The sequence below is a fragment of the Crocodylus porosus genome, unplaced genomic scaffold, assembly GCF_001723895.1.
Source record: "Crocodylus porosus isolate Cpor-Errol unplaced genomic scaffold, CroPor_comp1, whole genome shotgun sequence".
NCBI lineage: Eukaryota > Metazoa > Chordata > Crocodylia > Crocodylidae > Crocodylus > Crocodylus porosus.
Genome location: NW_017728914.1, coordinates 209,996 through 227,380, shown reverse-complemented (window position 1 = coordinate 227,380; position 17,385 = coordinate 209,996). Strand labels below are relative to the sequence as shown.

Here is a 17,385-nt window from a genome sequence, read left to right as displayed (position 1 = left end):
TTTCATTAGTGGACCCCTAAAAAATTTTGAATGGAGGTGTGGACCCCTTTGAATTGTAAGTGAAGGTATTGACATGCTTTTGATTGATCCTGGTCAACTTTCACAGACCCTTTAGATATAGTCTGCAGACCTTGCCCCCCCGCCCCCCAAGGGCCTGTGGACCACAGGTTGAAAACCACTGTGCTAAGCCAACTCAAATGAATAATCAGGGGCATGGCACTGGCAAACAGGAAGCACAGCAAGTATATTTCATGTTAGCAGTTGTGAAGACCCTGGACCGGAAAAAGCAATCAACATAGATGACATCTAAGCAGCACTACCAGAGAGTAACTCCATGGTAATGCCAACTGGTGTTGCAGTACCAGGTGTTAGTGACAGCCAGTCTGCCCATAAGGTCTTATCAGCTTGTCACAGAACCTGATTTGCACTCATTCCCAAGGGGCGATGGCAGGAGCACAGGACTCTGGGCAGTTTGCAGCTTGCAACCCAGATTCAATCTCTGGGACAGAGGAGAGGGGCTTTTGACTTTCCCCACTGTAACTGGTTGGGAAACAGTGAAAAAGGGGTGTCAGTGAGGTCTGTGTGTTGCAGAGGGGTGGCTAAGACTGCTGCGGAGAGTGGTGGCTCTCTGGGAATCCTGCTTTCATGACTGAGCATCAGTGCCTAAAGCATAGTCTGGGAAGGGAGTGGATTGCATTAATGTGAGGGAGAGTCCTTTGCATGTGTCTGTTGGGATGGAAGGCTCTAGGAAGAGGCAATCTTCAGCTCAGTGTGACATGCAGGACTATGAGGCCAAATCACAGGACAGAGACCCACTAGCCTGGGGGACCAATGAATCTTCTCTTCTGTCAGTAACATCCTCTCTGGGTGAGTCAGACAGATGCCCTGCAGGGCTCCAGTTTCTTTCCACACAGGGGAAGAGCCACTGCTGCAGGGCTAGAAGACAGAATAGGAGGTATTGCCTCTTGGAGAAGGCAGAAGTGGCTCTGTGTTTATGTCTTGTGGGGGAGATCTATTCTCCCCCAAGCTGGAACCAAACAGTTACCCTTTTATTCCCAGCATCATTAAGAATTTCATATCCAAGTTAAAACTTGTGAGTGTTGACACATAACACTTTGTCACCTGTGTAACTTATCCTGGTTTAATACATGTCAGTTCTACTGGTGTCTCCAGCTGACAGACTCTCAGTTCTCTGGAGGTTTCTGGCCACAGTAGGAGCACTTGCCCAGTAGGTGGCAGGGAAATAATTTATCTGCATTGAGCAAATAGGTCCCCAGACAGAACTGACTAGAGCTCTGGACATAAGACATCCACTGGCATAATTTACACTATTTTCCCAGATGTGACTTTAATTAGCAGTACAGGTTATCCTCACTTTATGTGGGTTCTGTATGTGTAAATTCTCTCTTATGTGATGACCCTTTTTATATAAAAAATTCATTATATGCATGGTAAATTCACTCGTATGTGATCGGTGTGGTGGAAGCCCACAGTCAGCTGGTTTGTGCAGTGCACTGTGGGAGTGACACACACCAAAATATAGTCTTCTGTGTGGATCCATGCTCTTCGCTCATTGTCTGTGATACGTTTTTGTAGTTGCCCTCCCCATTATAGTAACATTCACCTCTAGCCTGTGTTTGTGTGTACTGTCTGCTGTTGGCGAGTATCAAAATTGTCTTGTAAAAGTGGTAGAAATGGGCCTGGGGCTTAATACAGTCAAGGTCTTGGAACCTATTCCTATCTGTTACATTGTAAAGTGGGTTCCCTTTATGTGAATTTGAGTTATGTGCTTTTTCCAGGAACGCATGTACAGCATAAAGTAAGGGAAACCTGTAGAGTGACTTATATTATGATAGGGTTGTACTTTGTGTATTCACTTCACATTTACACAAGCGTGAAGGCAGATTACGTTGGTGTAATTTTGTCTTGTGTCCACATTTCCATCTAATGCAGTTGTAATTTGTATTATCCAGTATTGCCATTTTCCCCTTTGTTCCAGAGTAGACAAAACAGATGGACTTCTCAGGGAAACAAATTGAGAAAATAGTGGTAATGGTGAACCTGTTGTCTCAGCCATAGTTTCTGCTGGCTTGTTCCTCACTGACTGGGTTCCTTTTGGATTTAAGGCAAGTGAAAGGAAATCAGACTCTACTTATTAGGCTGGCTTCATTTCTCTTGTGGTTTGATGGATTTTTAGTTATTTCTGCAGCAAAGGACCACTCTTAGAACTGGCTTTGTATAGGAGAAACTGTTGTCTAGGATATAGAGTCCAGTGACCACAAAGAGTTTGTTTCATCCTTTCAAAAATATTACACACCAGCTAGTTTCCTGTAGGGGAAGAAGTAAAGTTGTCTCTGATATCTGTGGCTGTAGGTTCATTATGTTGCATCCGTCAGGGCACAGGACCAAGTGCAATGTGAATGCAGCATTAGCAGGGGAACTTGAATATGTCTTATTTGAAAATTCACCTGGAGAAGACCAAATAAATAATACTATCTCGCCCATTAGTTGAATACAACTATCAGGACAGAGTTAGTTTTTGGCTGAAATATCATTTTTATTTTTAATAATCAGTTCTTGTTTCTGTTGTGCAATGAAAGAGATATTTGCTTTCAATGCCATCTTTAATGCTGCTTTCTGTTTAGATTGGTTTAGTTATATTGTTGCTGCCTTAATTTGAAATAAAGGAACATTTTTTTATTTCTATCAGGGCAGCTAATAGTCCTATTAACATGGCAGAGCTGAGCTAGGCTGGGACTAATAAGAGTGAGTCATGGGCTCATCATCTGACTTCCAGCAATTCTCAAACTGTTCATGACTGCAAGAGGTCCCTAGGTCACCCTAGTTAAACATACCAAGATAGAGCCATTGGACCCAAAAATTGTAGTTTGTCCATATTAACTCCCAAACCAAACAATCAAACAAAGAAACGTTCCCATTAATATGGTAAGTGAGAGAAAGCCGGGTGGTTTGTGGAGGGGTCCGGGCCTGAAAACATGTTGCAGCAGTTCAGCTGTTTCCAATGGGATAGCAGGAAATTCAGACAAGGGGGAGCAGGAAAACCCTGCTCTGTGATCCTGAAGCTGCTTTATCTCTCCGGCTTCACAACATGACTGACATCCTCAGGAAGCACATGGGCAGGTCACTTCTGCAGTGCTTGTGGTGTAGGAAATTGGCTCCACTGCCGAAACTGTCTGAATCACTCTCCCTTTTAGCAGGGCATAGGGCCAGTTCTCTGAGATTTATTGTACCTTCAGTAAGCATATACTGTGGCACAGACTTCTGCTCTTAACCAGATGAAGCAGCTCACCCAAATAGGCTTCATCTAGTTCAGCGTATAATCCTGTGTCCACTAAAATCAATGAGAGCTCTCTAGTGGTTTAGGTGACCACATGATTAAACATTCAGTGAGCTGATCACTTCCCTTTCACCCCAGACCTCGGGGTTAATATACCCAGAGCACAAAAATCAACAGAAAAGGAAAAAGAAATGAGCAACATGAAGTCAAAACTGACCTTCCCGTTCTTCAGATGGCTTAAGAACCTGAAGAATGTTGTGCCAAGGGTGAGCTGGCCAGAGCTCTGCTTTAAAAAGCCTGTGGCTTCTCGGGTACGCCTCACTTCTATCCACACATGAACTGACAGCGCGGCTTGGGCGTTTTCCCTTGCTAACGCTGGTTTTGCTTTGACAGACCTTTAAGCGACAGGCAAGATCTCGGCAGGAAGAATTTCCATATCTTCCCGACTGTTTCATTTATGGAAACATATTCAGCCTCCGGAAATAGCTCGCACACGTTCCAAAGGTTTCCCTTGAGACATTTAAAAATGAAGATCGGCTAATTTTGTAACAGTTTTTACAGTTTTCTTTAATCCAGTGCTGTTATACAGACTGTACTTTCCTGGCTGGCTTACAGTTAGCCGTTAAGTCTCTAGGTGGCACTGTCCGCCACTGAGGTACCCAAGAGTAATAGGAGCTTTTCCCATCCACATGATCACATATAGCAAAGGCAGCTGCAATAAAAGACCTGGCAGTGGCTGGCTCAGCAGACGATAACTCGGTCATGATTTCAGGGAGCACGAGAAAGAACACATGCTCTTTCCCCACATTTTAGCAAAAATGTATTGTTGTTTTTCGTTTTTTTAAGTTTTCTTTCTGACTATTTTACCAGTTTTCAGAGGTGGGATGACGTCAGCTATTTGCTGAAGTATTGGATTATGGTACTGTTGAACCGGTCTGCAGGGAGCTGAGCCAGGGAAGGAAGAATGCGGGTCTATCTAATGGTGCTCTGCCTTATTTCCTACTCCGTGGATGGGCAAATCGAATACTCCATCTCCGAAGAAACGAGACGTGGGGTATCTGTTGGGAATATAGCAAAGGATTTAGGAATAGATGCGGCTACACTTTCATCCAGGAAATTTCGCATGATCACCAGTTCAAGTAAGCAATATTTTAATATAGATGTAAGCACGGGGGCTTTGTCCGTTAATGAGCCCATAGACAGAGAGCAGGTTTGTGAATTAAAAACGACCTGTTTTCTGAATTATGAACTTGTTCTAGAAAACCCTCTAGAGCTGTATAAAATGGAATTTAAAGTGTTGGACATAAATGACAACTCCCCCAGCTTCCCTTTAAATGAATATCGCTTAAATGTAGCCGAGTTTTTATCACCCGGGGCTCGATTTACACTCCCCGATGCCCAAGATCTTGACGAAGGCACCAACAGTGTCCAGATCTATACTTTGAGTCCAAATGAACATTTCCGTCTGGAAATGCAAATACGCGGAGACGGGAGTAAGTATCCTGAACTGGTACTGGAAAAAACCTTAGACAGGGAGCAACAAGCCCTCCACAAACTCGTAATTATAGCCAAAGATGGTGGGACTCCCGAGAGGTCCGGTGATGCCGACGTCGTTGTGACAGTTCTCGATACCAATGACAACGCTCCAGCGTTTGAACATTCAGTCTACAGGGCAAGTATCTTGGAGAACTCCCGCAGCGGCACGCTGGTAACCAAAGTGCATGCCACTGACTTAGATGAAGGTCAAAATGGAGAAATCAGGTACTCATTTAGCAATAGCACTTCTGCTGATCTACAGAGAATGTTCCTAATTGATCCCCAGACTGGGGAGGTAAAAGTGAATGGCATTTTAGATGTCCAGAGACCCCTGCTAGAGATGTTCATCGAGGCCAGGGATAAAGGAGCGTTCGGAATGTCCAGCACAGCTAAGCTGCTGGTGGAAATCACTGATGTCAACAATAATGCCCCCGAGATCACAATCACATCTCTTTCCAGTCCCGTCCCCGAGGATGCTTTGTCCGGGACTGTGATAGCTCTTTTGAGTGTTGTGGATAAAGACCCTGGAGAGAACGGGAAGGTAACCTGTCAGATCCCTGCTAACATTCCCTTTCACCTAAAATCGTCTTTCGACAATTACTATAGTCTGGTCACGGATGGGCCTCTGGATCGAGAAGGGGTCAGTGAGTATAACATCACCGTCACTGCTATGGACCTTGGGTCCCCTCCCCTGGCCACTCGGAGGACACTGTGGGTGCAGATCTCGGACGTGAACGACAACCCTCCCAAGTTTGCCAGCTCAGCATGCGACATCTCTGTGACAGAAAATAACCTTCCTGGGGCGTCACTGTACCAGGTATCAGCGTCTGATCCCGATGTGGGGGAAAACGGCCGGATTTCTTATACACTCAGGGACATGGGTTTTGAAGGCGGCGCTTTGTCCAGCTTTTTTGCTGTTAATTCAGAGAACGGAAACATCTATGCAAAAAGCACTTTTGACTTTGAACAGCTCAGGAGTTTTCATTTCCAGGTGGAAGCCAAAGATCACGGATCTCCAGCACTGAGTACGGCCTTAACTGTGAATGTCCTCATCGCGGATCAAAACGATAACATCCCCGTCATTCTGTATCCTGTGGCCAGGAACGGGTCAGTGGCTGTGGAAATAGTCCCCAGGTTAGCCGATGCCGATTACCTGGTGACTAAAGTGGTGGCGGACGACGCGGACAGCGGGCATAACGCCTGGCTGTCCTACCACCTCTTGCAGCCCTCGGACTCCGGCTTATTTCGGATTCTGGCCAACACGGGAGAACTCCGCACGGCCCGGTCCATGAGGTCCACGGACTCCATCAAGCACAAAGTGATTGTCCTGGTGAAGGACCACGGCGAGCCATCGCTCTCCTCCACCATAGCCTTGGGTATCCTGCTCGCGGACTCCCTACCCCAAGCTCTGCCGGACTTCGGCGAGGGGCTGGAAGTAAGAGGACAGCTCACCACTTTAAACCTTTACCTCATCATCTCTCTCGCCTGCATCTCCTTTGTGTTCCTTGGGTTTATCCTCTTCCTTGTCCTCATGAGGCTCCTCCATTGCAGAACTACTCACCACCGCAGCTGCTGTTGCTCAGGGTGCTGCCCCGAGGATGAGAAGTACGAGAAGTACCGCTACAATGTGCGCATGCTTCCGAGCTCTCACTTCCCTTCAGAGGTGGTGGAGGTCTCAGGGGTGGGCAAGCTTACCCACACCTACTTGTACAGGGCGTCTCTGGGCATTGGGCCTAGCAATAACAATTTATTGCTGAATGGAGACGCCAGAAATATCCCCAATGCTGCAGGATTACAAGCGCCAGCATCCTGTATTCAGATACAGAAGGTGAAAAGCGATCACTTCAACGCTATTTTGTTGGTAAGTAGTTTTCGTTTCAGTAGTTCTGTGTGCCCCACGGGTTCCCAGACTCCTTCATTTGTCATTTTTATACTTGATGGTAACAGCATTGATCTTATGCCAGCGTGAAGCCAATATATTTATTTACCTACAAGGTAGACGGTAGCATTATGGCAACACGAACAAAATCTCCAATCGCTTATGTCCCCCCCTTCCCCCTAAGAACCGAAAGCGAAAGAGACATATCCCCCAGGAACACTGGAATGATCTGCCATATCTAAACGGGGGGGTGGGGTGCTCAGTAACTACAACTTAGTGTGTGTGACGAAAAGAAAATACTGCCACAGCGCCATTACACTACATAGGAAGCCACAAGAAAAGACGAAATGAAAAGAGTGAAGAATAAATTGACTAGCAAGTTCAAATACATATACACGCCTGTGCGCCTGCGTGTACGCGGGAGCCTGGAGGCTGCCCAGACGCTGGAATTCCCGGCAGCCGGAGCGGTCGCCCTCCCGGGTCTGGCCGCAGCCGCCGCGCGCTTCCTAACGGTGGCGCCGCACTTGCGGTAAAGCGCGGAACAGGAGCTTTCGTTCAGGAGCCCCGCCGCCGTTTTTAAGCCCCGCTTTAATTAGAGCCGCTCTAATCAAAGCGCTGCCCCACCCCAAGTGGCAAAGGTCACGAGAACAACAAATCTGCTTCATCAATTATAAAGTTTTCTACTCCTTGAGGTTTTCCTTTGGGAAAGGGAAAAGTGTGAGAAGAGAATTTGCGGTGGAAAGGTGGTATTTAAGTCATAAGAATAACAGTTTCAAAGGATCCTAATAGTCCTCAATTTCCTTAAGTCCTTCAGAAATCGGTACAACATATTCCATTTGAAATGAAATGAGATCTTTTAAAACAACCAAAAGAATTTGTAAACCTAAAAAGTTTTCAAGTCTCTTCAGCTAATGACTTCCTTTTTGGAAGGAAGCCTCTTGTTATGACTTCCATTTTGCTGTTTCAAAGCACTATTCTGTTTCATTTAATCAAAACTGTTTCGCTGTTTCAACACCTTTCGATGTTTTGCTCATAGGCTATAATGGGGAATTGCAAAAATGCCTATAACTTTGTCATTTCTTGCCTGATTTGGATGAACAGTGGGGAGATGGTAGCCCCATGTAAGGGTATGAAGTCTGCCAAGTTTCATGGAGATAGGTGAAGGGGTTTTTGTGACACTGCAAATCAAACTGTTCAAAGCAAAACCAGTATGGTTTGCCTGTAGCAGCATCCAGCTGTCATCCCACACGAAGATCCAGGGGCTGTGGCCACTGGGAGGAGTCTGGCACAGCCGTGCAGCCCTCCCAGGGGGCACAAGCCACTGGATCTGCATGCAGGATGACAGCAGGCTGCCACTGCCAGTTGGGGCCAGGGCCAGCACTAGGTTCTTCCCAGCACTCAGCACAGGCTATGTCAGGTAGACTCAGGTGCTAGCTGGCCCCAGCCAGCAGCTGCAGCATGCTGTCATCTAGATGCTCTGCAGCCGGTGAGTGTGAAGCTTAAAAAAAAAAGCCATGCACTTGCCAGTTCTGGCAGCAGCGACTGGGGCCTCTGAGGGTTCATAGAGCTCCCCATGCAACAGGGGGAGCAGGGATCGCCCACCCCCATGTGGCAGCTGCACCATCACACCGGTGCAGTGTGGGTCGGCAGGGTGGTGTGCACTGTCTGGTAGCTGTGGTGGCTCTACCTGTCAGCCAGAGCTCCTGGTTTAATTCCCCAGCTCTCTGGTCATTCCCCCAGCTTTTCCCTGGGGCTGCAGCCCCTGGCTCTGCATGTGGTTTCAGCAGGCTGCTGCTGCTGGCTGGAGAAATAGGCCAGAGCCATCACCAACAGCTGGCAGCCACAGTCTCCTGTCATCCTGCATCATCTGGGGGCCTGTTGGGGGTCCCGTATCATCTGGGGTCCTGGGAAGTCAAAACAGCTTTGAAATGAAACACCTGTTGACATTTTGCACAGCCCTACATTTTAGCTCTTTTATCTATGATTGAATCAGCTTTAGCTAAAAGCACTGAAAAGCCCTGCTGAAGTGCCCAATCTATATAGATGCTGTAGAGCCAGGTTAAAATAAGTGCTGCTTCTTCTGGTGAAACACTTTTTTAAAATGTCTTCAAGCAGCCCATATGTGGTAGAATCCTCCCTCCAATATTTGCTGTTTCTGTACCATAAATGCATTGCACTTCTTCAAAAGATCTAAATATATTTTCTTTGAATAACTATGCAGATTATTTTACATGTACATACTCCCAGATGTTAATGTTTCCTAATGAATTATTATGGTTAAATTCAGTATTATTATGTATAGGTGCTAAAGGTGATGTTTTGAAGTTAATTTCTCAAATGTGTTATCCTAGGTTTTCATTGTTGTTTTCATGAAGGGCCGATTATATGCTGAATTTGGCCTGGAAGATTTCTTTAGCCATAGTACTATATAAGGGTTGACTATCCTTTTATGGATTTTGAATTGCCATCTTTTAATTTAATCGATTGTGTCTGTGTGCTACATTATGAGATGGGGAGAACCTGATTTCTACAGGCTATTCATTATTTTATTACATTCCTTCGTATTTATTTCTTTTTATAAGGTAAATAACTAGTCTTTTCAATTTCTCTTTACATGAGAAATTTTCCATGCCACTAATCATTCTCTCACCCTTCCATGAACCCTCTCTACTACTACAATTAAATCTTGACCTATAAATATATATTAGTTCTGGTTTGCAGTTTTCTGATGTACTCACCATTAGCTGACTAATTTTTACCAAAGCTAAAGCAGATTTAAAATCCTCTTACAGGCTACAATTCTGGGTGCAATAATTCTACATTAACTTATATAAACTGAGTAATAAGAAACCATGTATTGACTTTGATTTTCCTGTCAGAGGTCACCAAAAAGTCATCATTATTTATTATTGGATATCAGTCAGTCACATGCCTTTAAATCAGAACCTTGAAATACGATATCCTTATTCTTATGGGATTTTGAGAATGGGAAAAACAACTCTCAGATGTGACCTTTGGTGATTTTATTAACACCCTTTAAACAGAAATTGTAACCTAGGATAGAAGCCTCCTGGGAAGGCCAAAGGACACATATGAATATAACTGAGCAAAGTTGGGCAAGTGAATGAAAGGTTTCAACATTTACAGCCACATCTGTCCTTAACAGTAGAGTACTGTCACTTGATTATTATTGCTGATTCTCTTGTTGCTGATAATGAGGATTAATCTGCGAAGGAATCAACTCTGCATGTATTTCCACAAACCTGCAGTCCATTAAAACAATATAACAAGTCAAACAGTACAAACTGGAAATCAGTACAAATTGGAAATATATATACAATCATTTGTTTGCTTTAATTTCTAGTGAATGTTAGATATACCAAATAAATTTAATATGACATCTAATCTAACCATAATAACAATGTACTAGAAGATTAAGTTTCCTCTAATCTGATATGGTATATAACAACATGGTTGGGGACCTCAGTTTGAACTAATTTCTGCAAAATGATCCATGAACATATATTTAGACATAACCTATTTAGACATAACCTAAATAGCAGATATAAAAACACACAAGAGTCTCACCTGAATCATATCTGTTCAACTCAGATATGATTTCTGTAAGTCAAAGAATCACAGAGACCTCTTATTAATAAAGAAAAAAAGAAGCAAAATGAATAATTGACTACATTATGCACTTTAATGCATGCACACTGGCTTTACTGGCAGTTGGATATGTATACCTAAGAGCTGAATTTTAGCCCATATTTTTCTGAAGGGGACTGTAAAATTACTCCTGATTAATATTTAATAATGTGTTATTTAAGCATTGCATATTATTAAAACATTAGTAGCAGCTCCAAATGTAAGGTTATATCTACATTTTGCATACAGTAGGCTGTAAATCGCTTTTTGAACACTTTTTGACATGCATTCATGACTTGTTAGTTCCCCCCCAAAATCTCAGTATTGAACTATACCAGTAGTTATGTGTAAAGAGGGAGCATGAATAGAAGTGAGATTTAAGGGGAAATTGTTTTTGATGATGTATTTTTGTTTATTTGGTGGTGGTACATTTTTTACTATTGAATGAAGTGAGTGACTTGGATATTCTTTAGAAATACAGAGGCAAGACTCTTCTGTGTTTTTATATCTGCTATTTAGGTTATGTCTAAACTAGAACTACAGAAAGCTTCATGATAAAATAAATCTTAACTATATGTTTTTAAAGATTTTTCTGCTTTTTGTGCAATGCAGCATGCATAACAATTAAGTGAAAAGCATGTTATTCTCTGCTTCTATACTAAGTCTTGCTTCCAATAGACACTTTGGAGTGGGATTACTCAGGTGTGCAAAGTCTGTTTACCTGAATAAAGATTTCTAAGATCATGGTCTACCCATGCCATTCCATACATTTGTTCATTTTATCTTTTGTGCTTGATGAATGACATGCATTGAGTGTAATGACCCTTGAGTGCTTTCACATCTAATATTTAGGTTACATCTAAAAATAGAACTAAATGACCTAGCAACAGAGAATATTTTTACTGTGTCTTTTAGACCTTCATGGGGTGGAAACATTTTATGCAATTTGGCATGGACATGAAGTGACAAATGTGAAATATACTGGCATTTTGACAGTGGCATGCCATTTAGATTATGCTGCCCCAGGCTAAAGCTTTAATAGAATTTCTCACATGAGTAAGGACTATTCATGTGAACAAGGCATTCCTGAATCATGCTTTAACAGTTGTATACTAGAGCTGTAACAGCATACCCTACTCAGAACAAAGAGTGGTATATGCTATCTAGGGCTTTTCTGTTCTTACCCTATGAGGTCTTCAGAGACTGCAATTTCATGTCTAATTCAGATTATATGACTTGACAGTGTTAGGCAAGAATTCTTGTGGGTGATAGCTTTGATATGGTTGGGATAGACATAGGCAAGCTTTTGGGTATCACAGTACCTTTCCTCAGGCCTCTGGGAGAGAAGCAGCAGAGCTAAGTAGTAGATGGAGTAAAAGTTGTGTAAAACTGCAGATATAGAGATATGGTTAGTGATAGTGTTAGTACACTGAGTTCAGTTGACTTCACTAAGTAATTTCCCAAGTTTATCGAAGTACATCTTCTGGCAATCAATAACCTCAGTTACAGGCCTATTTGCTTAAATTTCCAGTTCATTTAAATGGAACTAGCTTGTGATAATGTAATCTGAAGTTATCTTCTATGATTAGCTTGTATAATATCTTCAGTTCTACCCAAAACAAGCCTATAACCATATTCTCTTGGTTGGTTCACTATTTAGTGAAATCTTTAAGACACCACATCTAGGAATATGTGGGCCTGTACCATTATCGATGGTATTTGTTCTTTACTCTATACAGGCATACCTCATTTTATTGCGCTTCGCTTTATTGCGCTTCGCAGACATTGTGTTTTTTACAAATTGAAGGTTTCTGGCAACCCTGCATCGAGCAAGTCTATCGGCGCCATTTTTCCATCGGCACCATTTTTCCAACAGCATTTGCTCAGTTCACAATTAAGGTATGTACATCGTTTTTTTAGACATAATGCTATTGCACACTTAATAGACTACAGTGTAGTCTAAACATAACTTTTATATGCACTGGGAAACCAAAACATTTGTGTGACTCGCTTTATTGTGATATTCGCTTTATTGTGGTGGTCTGGAACCGAACCCGCAATATCTCCGAGGTATGCCTGTATTTGTTAAGTTAAAGGGTCTGATAATAGGTAAATTATGTAAATACAAGTACTATCCTGCTGTGGAGTGTTTTAGTCCACAGCAGCTCATGTTTAGATGCTGCCCTGGCTGGCTGGGGCATGAGAGTGCTTCAGTGTGGGGGCTGTCTGCTGGCTAGCCCCACACTGAAGCACCCTTGTGCCTCAGCCAGCCCCTCTGTAGCACACTGAGCTGGAGGGAGCAGCTTTGGGCTGACAGGCTGACCCCCAGGGACCCATGATGGCTGGGACTGCTCCGACCTGGCTGAGTGTGCTGCAGTCCCAGGCACATGTACAAATGGTGCACCCAGAGTGATAAACTCCAGTGCAATAAGTGTCAGCGTGTATTGCTTTACATTAATATGCACGTGTAGACATGTCTGCTGAGAACCCCATGTAAACACTGCATTGTGTTGGCTGATTAGAAATTGGACATTACAGTCATTGCAATGAGGATTGTCAGCATTTAGGTGGTAGACCAGTGTGATATGTATGTTTAATGATGGATAGATGAAAGTAAAAGGTTAGATGGCTTTGTGTGTAGGGGTTGTAAAAATTAATGGATGGGATACTTCTAAAATGGAGAAGACTTAAGAGCTGGACCCTAGGAAAGGTATAAGGAGCTTTTCTTCAATTCAGTACAAAGGCAGAATGAAAGTGTTATTTTAATTGTACTGGAGCCTCACTCAGAGTATGGTTAAGTTTGTGTGCATCTTACTTCTTCTTTTCCTGGCTTTCAGGAGTTGAATTTTGTTGAACTCAACTTTTTGGAGCATAAGGTACCACTGGAAAACGTTACCTTTGTATTAATGAAGTTTTTCATCACTGCATTCCCTAGGCATTTTTTAAATGAAAGAGTCTTTGTAGGAGGTAGTGATCCCTCGCACACTTGAATTTATTGCATAGACTTGCATTTGAAACATTGCTTGTCAACTAAGTAGAGATGAAGGATGCTGTGTCATTCCTAAGTGCTCCTCCTCTCTCCTGTACATTTTGCTGTAGCAGAATGGGAATTATCATCATGTACTTAAAGGTGTAGAGTGTAGCGTGCCTAACTGAAAGAACAGTTTGTGTTTCAGAATATTGAAAGTTTGGTTAGATATTAAGTACAGTACCTTAAATGTGTGAGAAGGCTGGCATGTCCCACTTCCTAATCCTCTCCACAACCATTCACCACAACATACATCCTGCCTTCATTTTCAGCTCACCCTCCTTTTTCTCTCATGAAGCCATATTTTAGAAACAGTAACATAAAAAAGTTGCTGCTTGCTGTCTTGTGCCCTCCGTTGTTGCATACATATATTGATAGTAGCAATTTACAAAATTATTATACATTTCCTTTGTTTTGTAGCCTGAGGTCTACACCAAAGCTTTGCAGTTCACATTGTGTTCTTCCTGCTTCAGGAAGATTTCCTAGTTATGGCCTTGGCCCATCTAACATCCCCATCATTACTGACCTTTTCTCTTGACCTGTGTTCCCCAATCAATCATGAAGATAACTTGTTTGTGTAGGTGAGATCTGAAACTAGAGAGGTGTAAGTTAGGTTCATGAGGTGATATCTGTTCCCTTGAACTAGTCATGAAAACTGACAAGCTCAAAACCTTCTTGTCTCTAGTTTACAACATGATCTTTTAACCTCTTAAGTTAGGTGTACACCTGTCTAGAGGCCCCGGCTCTTTCTTGCATATGGTATTCAGTGTTCTTTCCTTCAAAGGGACAGTGTGCGCCATGCTTAGGATGAGCAAAGTGTTGAGTAATTGTGTCCATTTTGGATGCAGTCAGGATAATGGTCTGATCTTCAGGCCTGTGCAAAAAATAATGGTAAAATCTGTCAACCTTCAGAAAGCTGATTTTTTTTTTCTAGGAGGCCTCTATCTCAGGAACCCCTTAACTCTAGTATGTAGCAACTATAAGTTACTCTTCTAAAACAGTGGAAAAACATCAGGAAGGTGTTAATTCTGTCTTTGGAACTGGTTTTAAGTAAGATGCAGTAAATATAAATAAATGTTCTCCATACTGGGTACATCTACGTGAGATGCTTTACTGCTCAGCAAACTAAATTTGCTGCACAGTAAAATGCCACTATCTACACATGTGCAGCAGTTATGGTGCAGGAGATTAATTTACTGCACTGCTGCATAGTCCCACCAGATACAAGTGGTATCCAGCAGTGGAGCAAATTACTGCACTTAAATGCACATATAGATGTCTCCAGTTTGAGCTGGAGTATATTCAGTCACATTAATTGGATGTGTAGATGCACCCCTCAAATATAGGTCAATATATAATCCTTTACTACCAGTTCCATTTCTGGAACTGAAGACTGATAGGAGACCTGGCTTTTCTGATACTACAACAGATAATTTTAGTCATCCTACAATTATATAAGCAAGCATGGGTCACTTTTTAAAGGGAAATATTTCACCTCCCTGCCACAACATGTTTATTGCTAATATTTCAGCAAATTCTTAATCACTTTTATTTGAATAATATTTATGTCTTTTGTTAGTTTTCTTTTTTGCCACATTCATATTACTGTTTTAGATGGGGTAACATTATATGGACAAATGTGGACGTGTAAGTCCATGGATAGTGAAAGCCTGACAAATGCCCATAAAGATTCATATAAAAAATTTTTGAGTAGCCATAGAGTAGGTCATCCAATCAGGAACAGCAACAATGCCATTTGTTGTCCATGTTCAATCAAACCATGTTAATATCATCCTGCTATTTTTAGAAAAAGTTACAAATAACATTCATGAGCAACCCTGAGGCAGAAATTTGTTCACACAAATATTTGACTAATAGCTAACAAATTAATGCATCACAATCTGTTCACAGAGAATTCACAAAACAGAAAAGGTCTATATTTGCTGGAGAGAATGTGTGTTACAAATCTTCACTCATCTTGAGTAATAAACTTTTAAAAATGGGAGGATAAAGTTTGCCATGTCATATCAAACATGATACATTTGTTGTTTGCTTTTGTTCTCTGCTGATTTCTTGAGCAGTATTCAGTTCCCAATAGGAACATTTCATCCTATGGCTCAAGTAGCTTATTTATGGCTATCTGATAAATATAGGTATAGCATTAATGTCTGTCCTACATGTGGAAATGGTTTCAATAGGTGTGTCTACATGAGATGCTATGGCAACACGCTACAGTAATGTAGCTCATCGCTACGGTGATGTAGGCACAAACCATGACGCTGACACTACATTGCTGTAGTGATGGGCTACTTCACTCTAGCGTATTAATATGGCAATGTAGCTGCTAAAAATAACTGTGCGCCATTGGGACGGTACAGTAATGCCTGTTACTGCACTGTCATTTAGTACTTCCTAAAGCAAGTACTACATGACGGTGCAGTAACAACTGCATTGTGGGTGGCACATGTAGATGCACCCACTGACAAGTAGTTAAATACATTTTGCTAATACAAAATAAGTTTGCAAATATTAGGGTCCCCAGTTACAGTGTGACTTTGCAATAAACCTTATATATGAGAAAGCACATTGTTGCACTGTCCCAGAAACAGACTGGGAAACAAATTATGAATGTGAGTCCATATGCAATAAAAGCATTTCCTTTTACTCACTTTAAATTTGCCATTTCTTAATTACAGTGAATAGCCTCTTCTTTATGTATGAGGAAAGGATGAACTTGTTTTTACCTCTTTGATACTATTATATTGATACATAGTCGTACTGAATAGCCTATTCTTTATATATGAGAAGGTAATTTTGATTTTTTTGTTTGTTTGTTACTATCTGTGGCTAGATAATTCTATCATCTTCTCCCATATTAGAGATGATCCTGAGCTGGTTCAAATACTTTTAGCTTTGTTCTGTTTAATGGGACTATGTCAATTTTTATCGCCTAATGATTTTCCTCTTTACTTCTGAACTGTTGCATTCATTTTAATATCCCTCTCCTAGTCCTAGTCTTTGCATGTAGGCAGTTCCTTCACTCAAATATGGAGTTCTTCAATTTCTACTATGTCTTTTTATGACCAATTAATTAGAAATAAACTTAGATTCCAGTCCTTTTCATGTACTTTAATAATGTCACATATTACATGTTCTGGTAAGCTTCCATTGTGTGCATGTACCTGTAGTCCTAATATCTGTACACACTAGCTCCATCTAACACTGTTAATTACAAAATCATGAAGACTCCAAAATTTTCAACTAATAACTTCTGTTTGACCCTCTGTTAGCTTTCATCACCACAAGGCTCACCATGTGACCTACCTGAATCCATGTTTAATCTTAGCCACAGATCTTCCTAACCGAAGGTGTCCAGTATTGTCCCATTTGCTTTGCTAATTATACTGTTTGCAGATACAATATACAAATACTGAATTTTATATAACTTAGTAATATTATCTAAGTCAACTCAAACAAGCTACTAAAAAGGATACCACACTGGAGTGACAGGAATGCTAGGTGTAGCCTGGATGGAGGATGCCTCCATCCCCTAACAATGCATATAATATATTTGGGGTTGTAGATATGTAAAAGGGCGGTGTCTTGCATCATTAAATTCAATGCATGTTTTTCCACTGATTTCAATAAGTAGTGTTCATAGCAGAATTTGGGATTATTTTTGGTGTAAGACTGGATTTATCTTATATATATTGGAGAAAAAATGTCCTTTCCATGACTGTTAGTAGTAAACAGAGTAATTTCTGGGAAAGTACTTTTTGGTGTTAATAAGATAAACATAAGTAGTGGTTCTTCCCTAATAATAATACTGTAAGGTAAACAGAGATGGGGGGAAGATGGAGGGACATGAGAACTGAAGAGAGAGAGTCTTCTCCAGGTAACTGTAGGCCTGTAAGCCTCACCTTGGTGCTTGGGAAGATCTTGGAGAGAATCATCAAGGAGCACATCTGTGGGGGGCCAGCAGGGGAGATCATGCTC

At 41.8% G+C, this 17,385-nt stretch overlaps 1 protein-coding gene across 1 annotated transcript in view; it reads left to right on the top strand.

The window, feature by feature from the left end:
* Positions 1–3,546: 3,546 nt before the first annotated feature.
* Positions 3,547–17,385, top strand: part of LOC109309889 (protocadherin alpha-C2-like) — a 199,010-nt gene continuing 185,171 nt past the window's right edge. Inside the window, exon 1 of the mRNA XM_019534766.1 lies at positions 3,547–6,695. Coding sequence (XP_019390311.1) covers positions 4,263–6,695 — 2,433 coding nt within the window. The 5' untranslated portion in view covers positions 3,547–4,262. The remainder of the gene's footprint in view (positions 6,696–17,385) is intronic.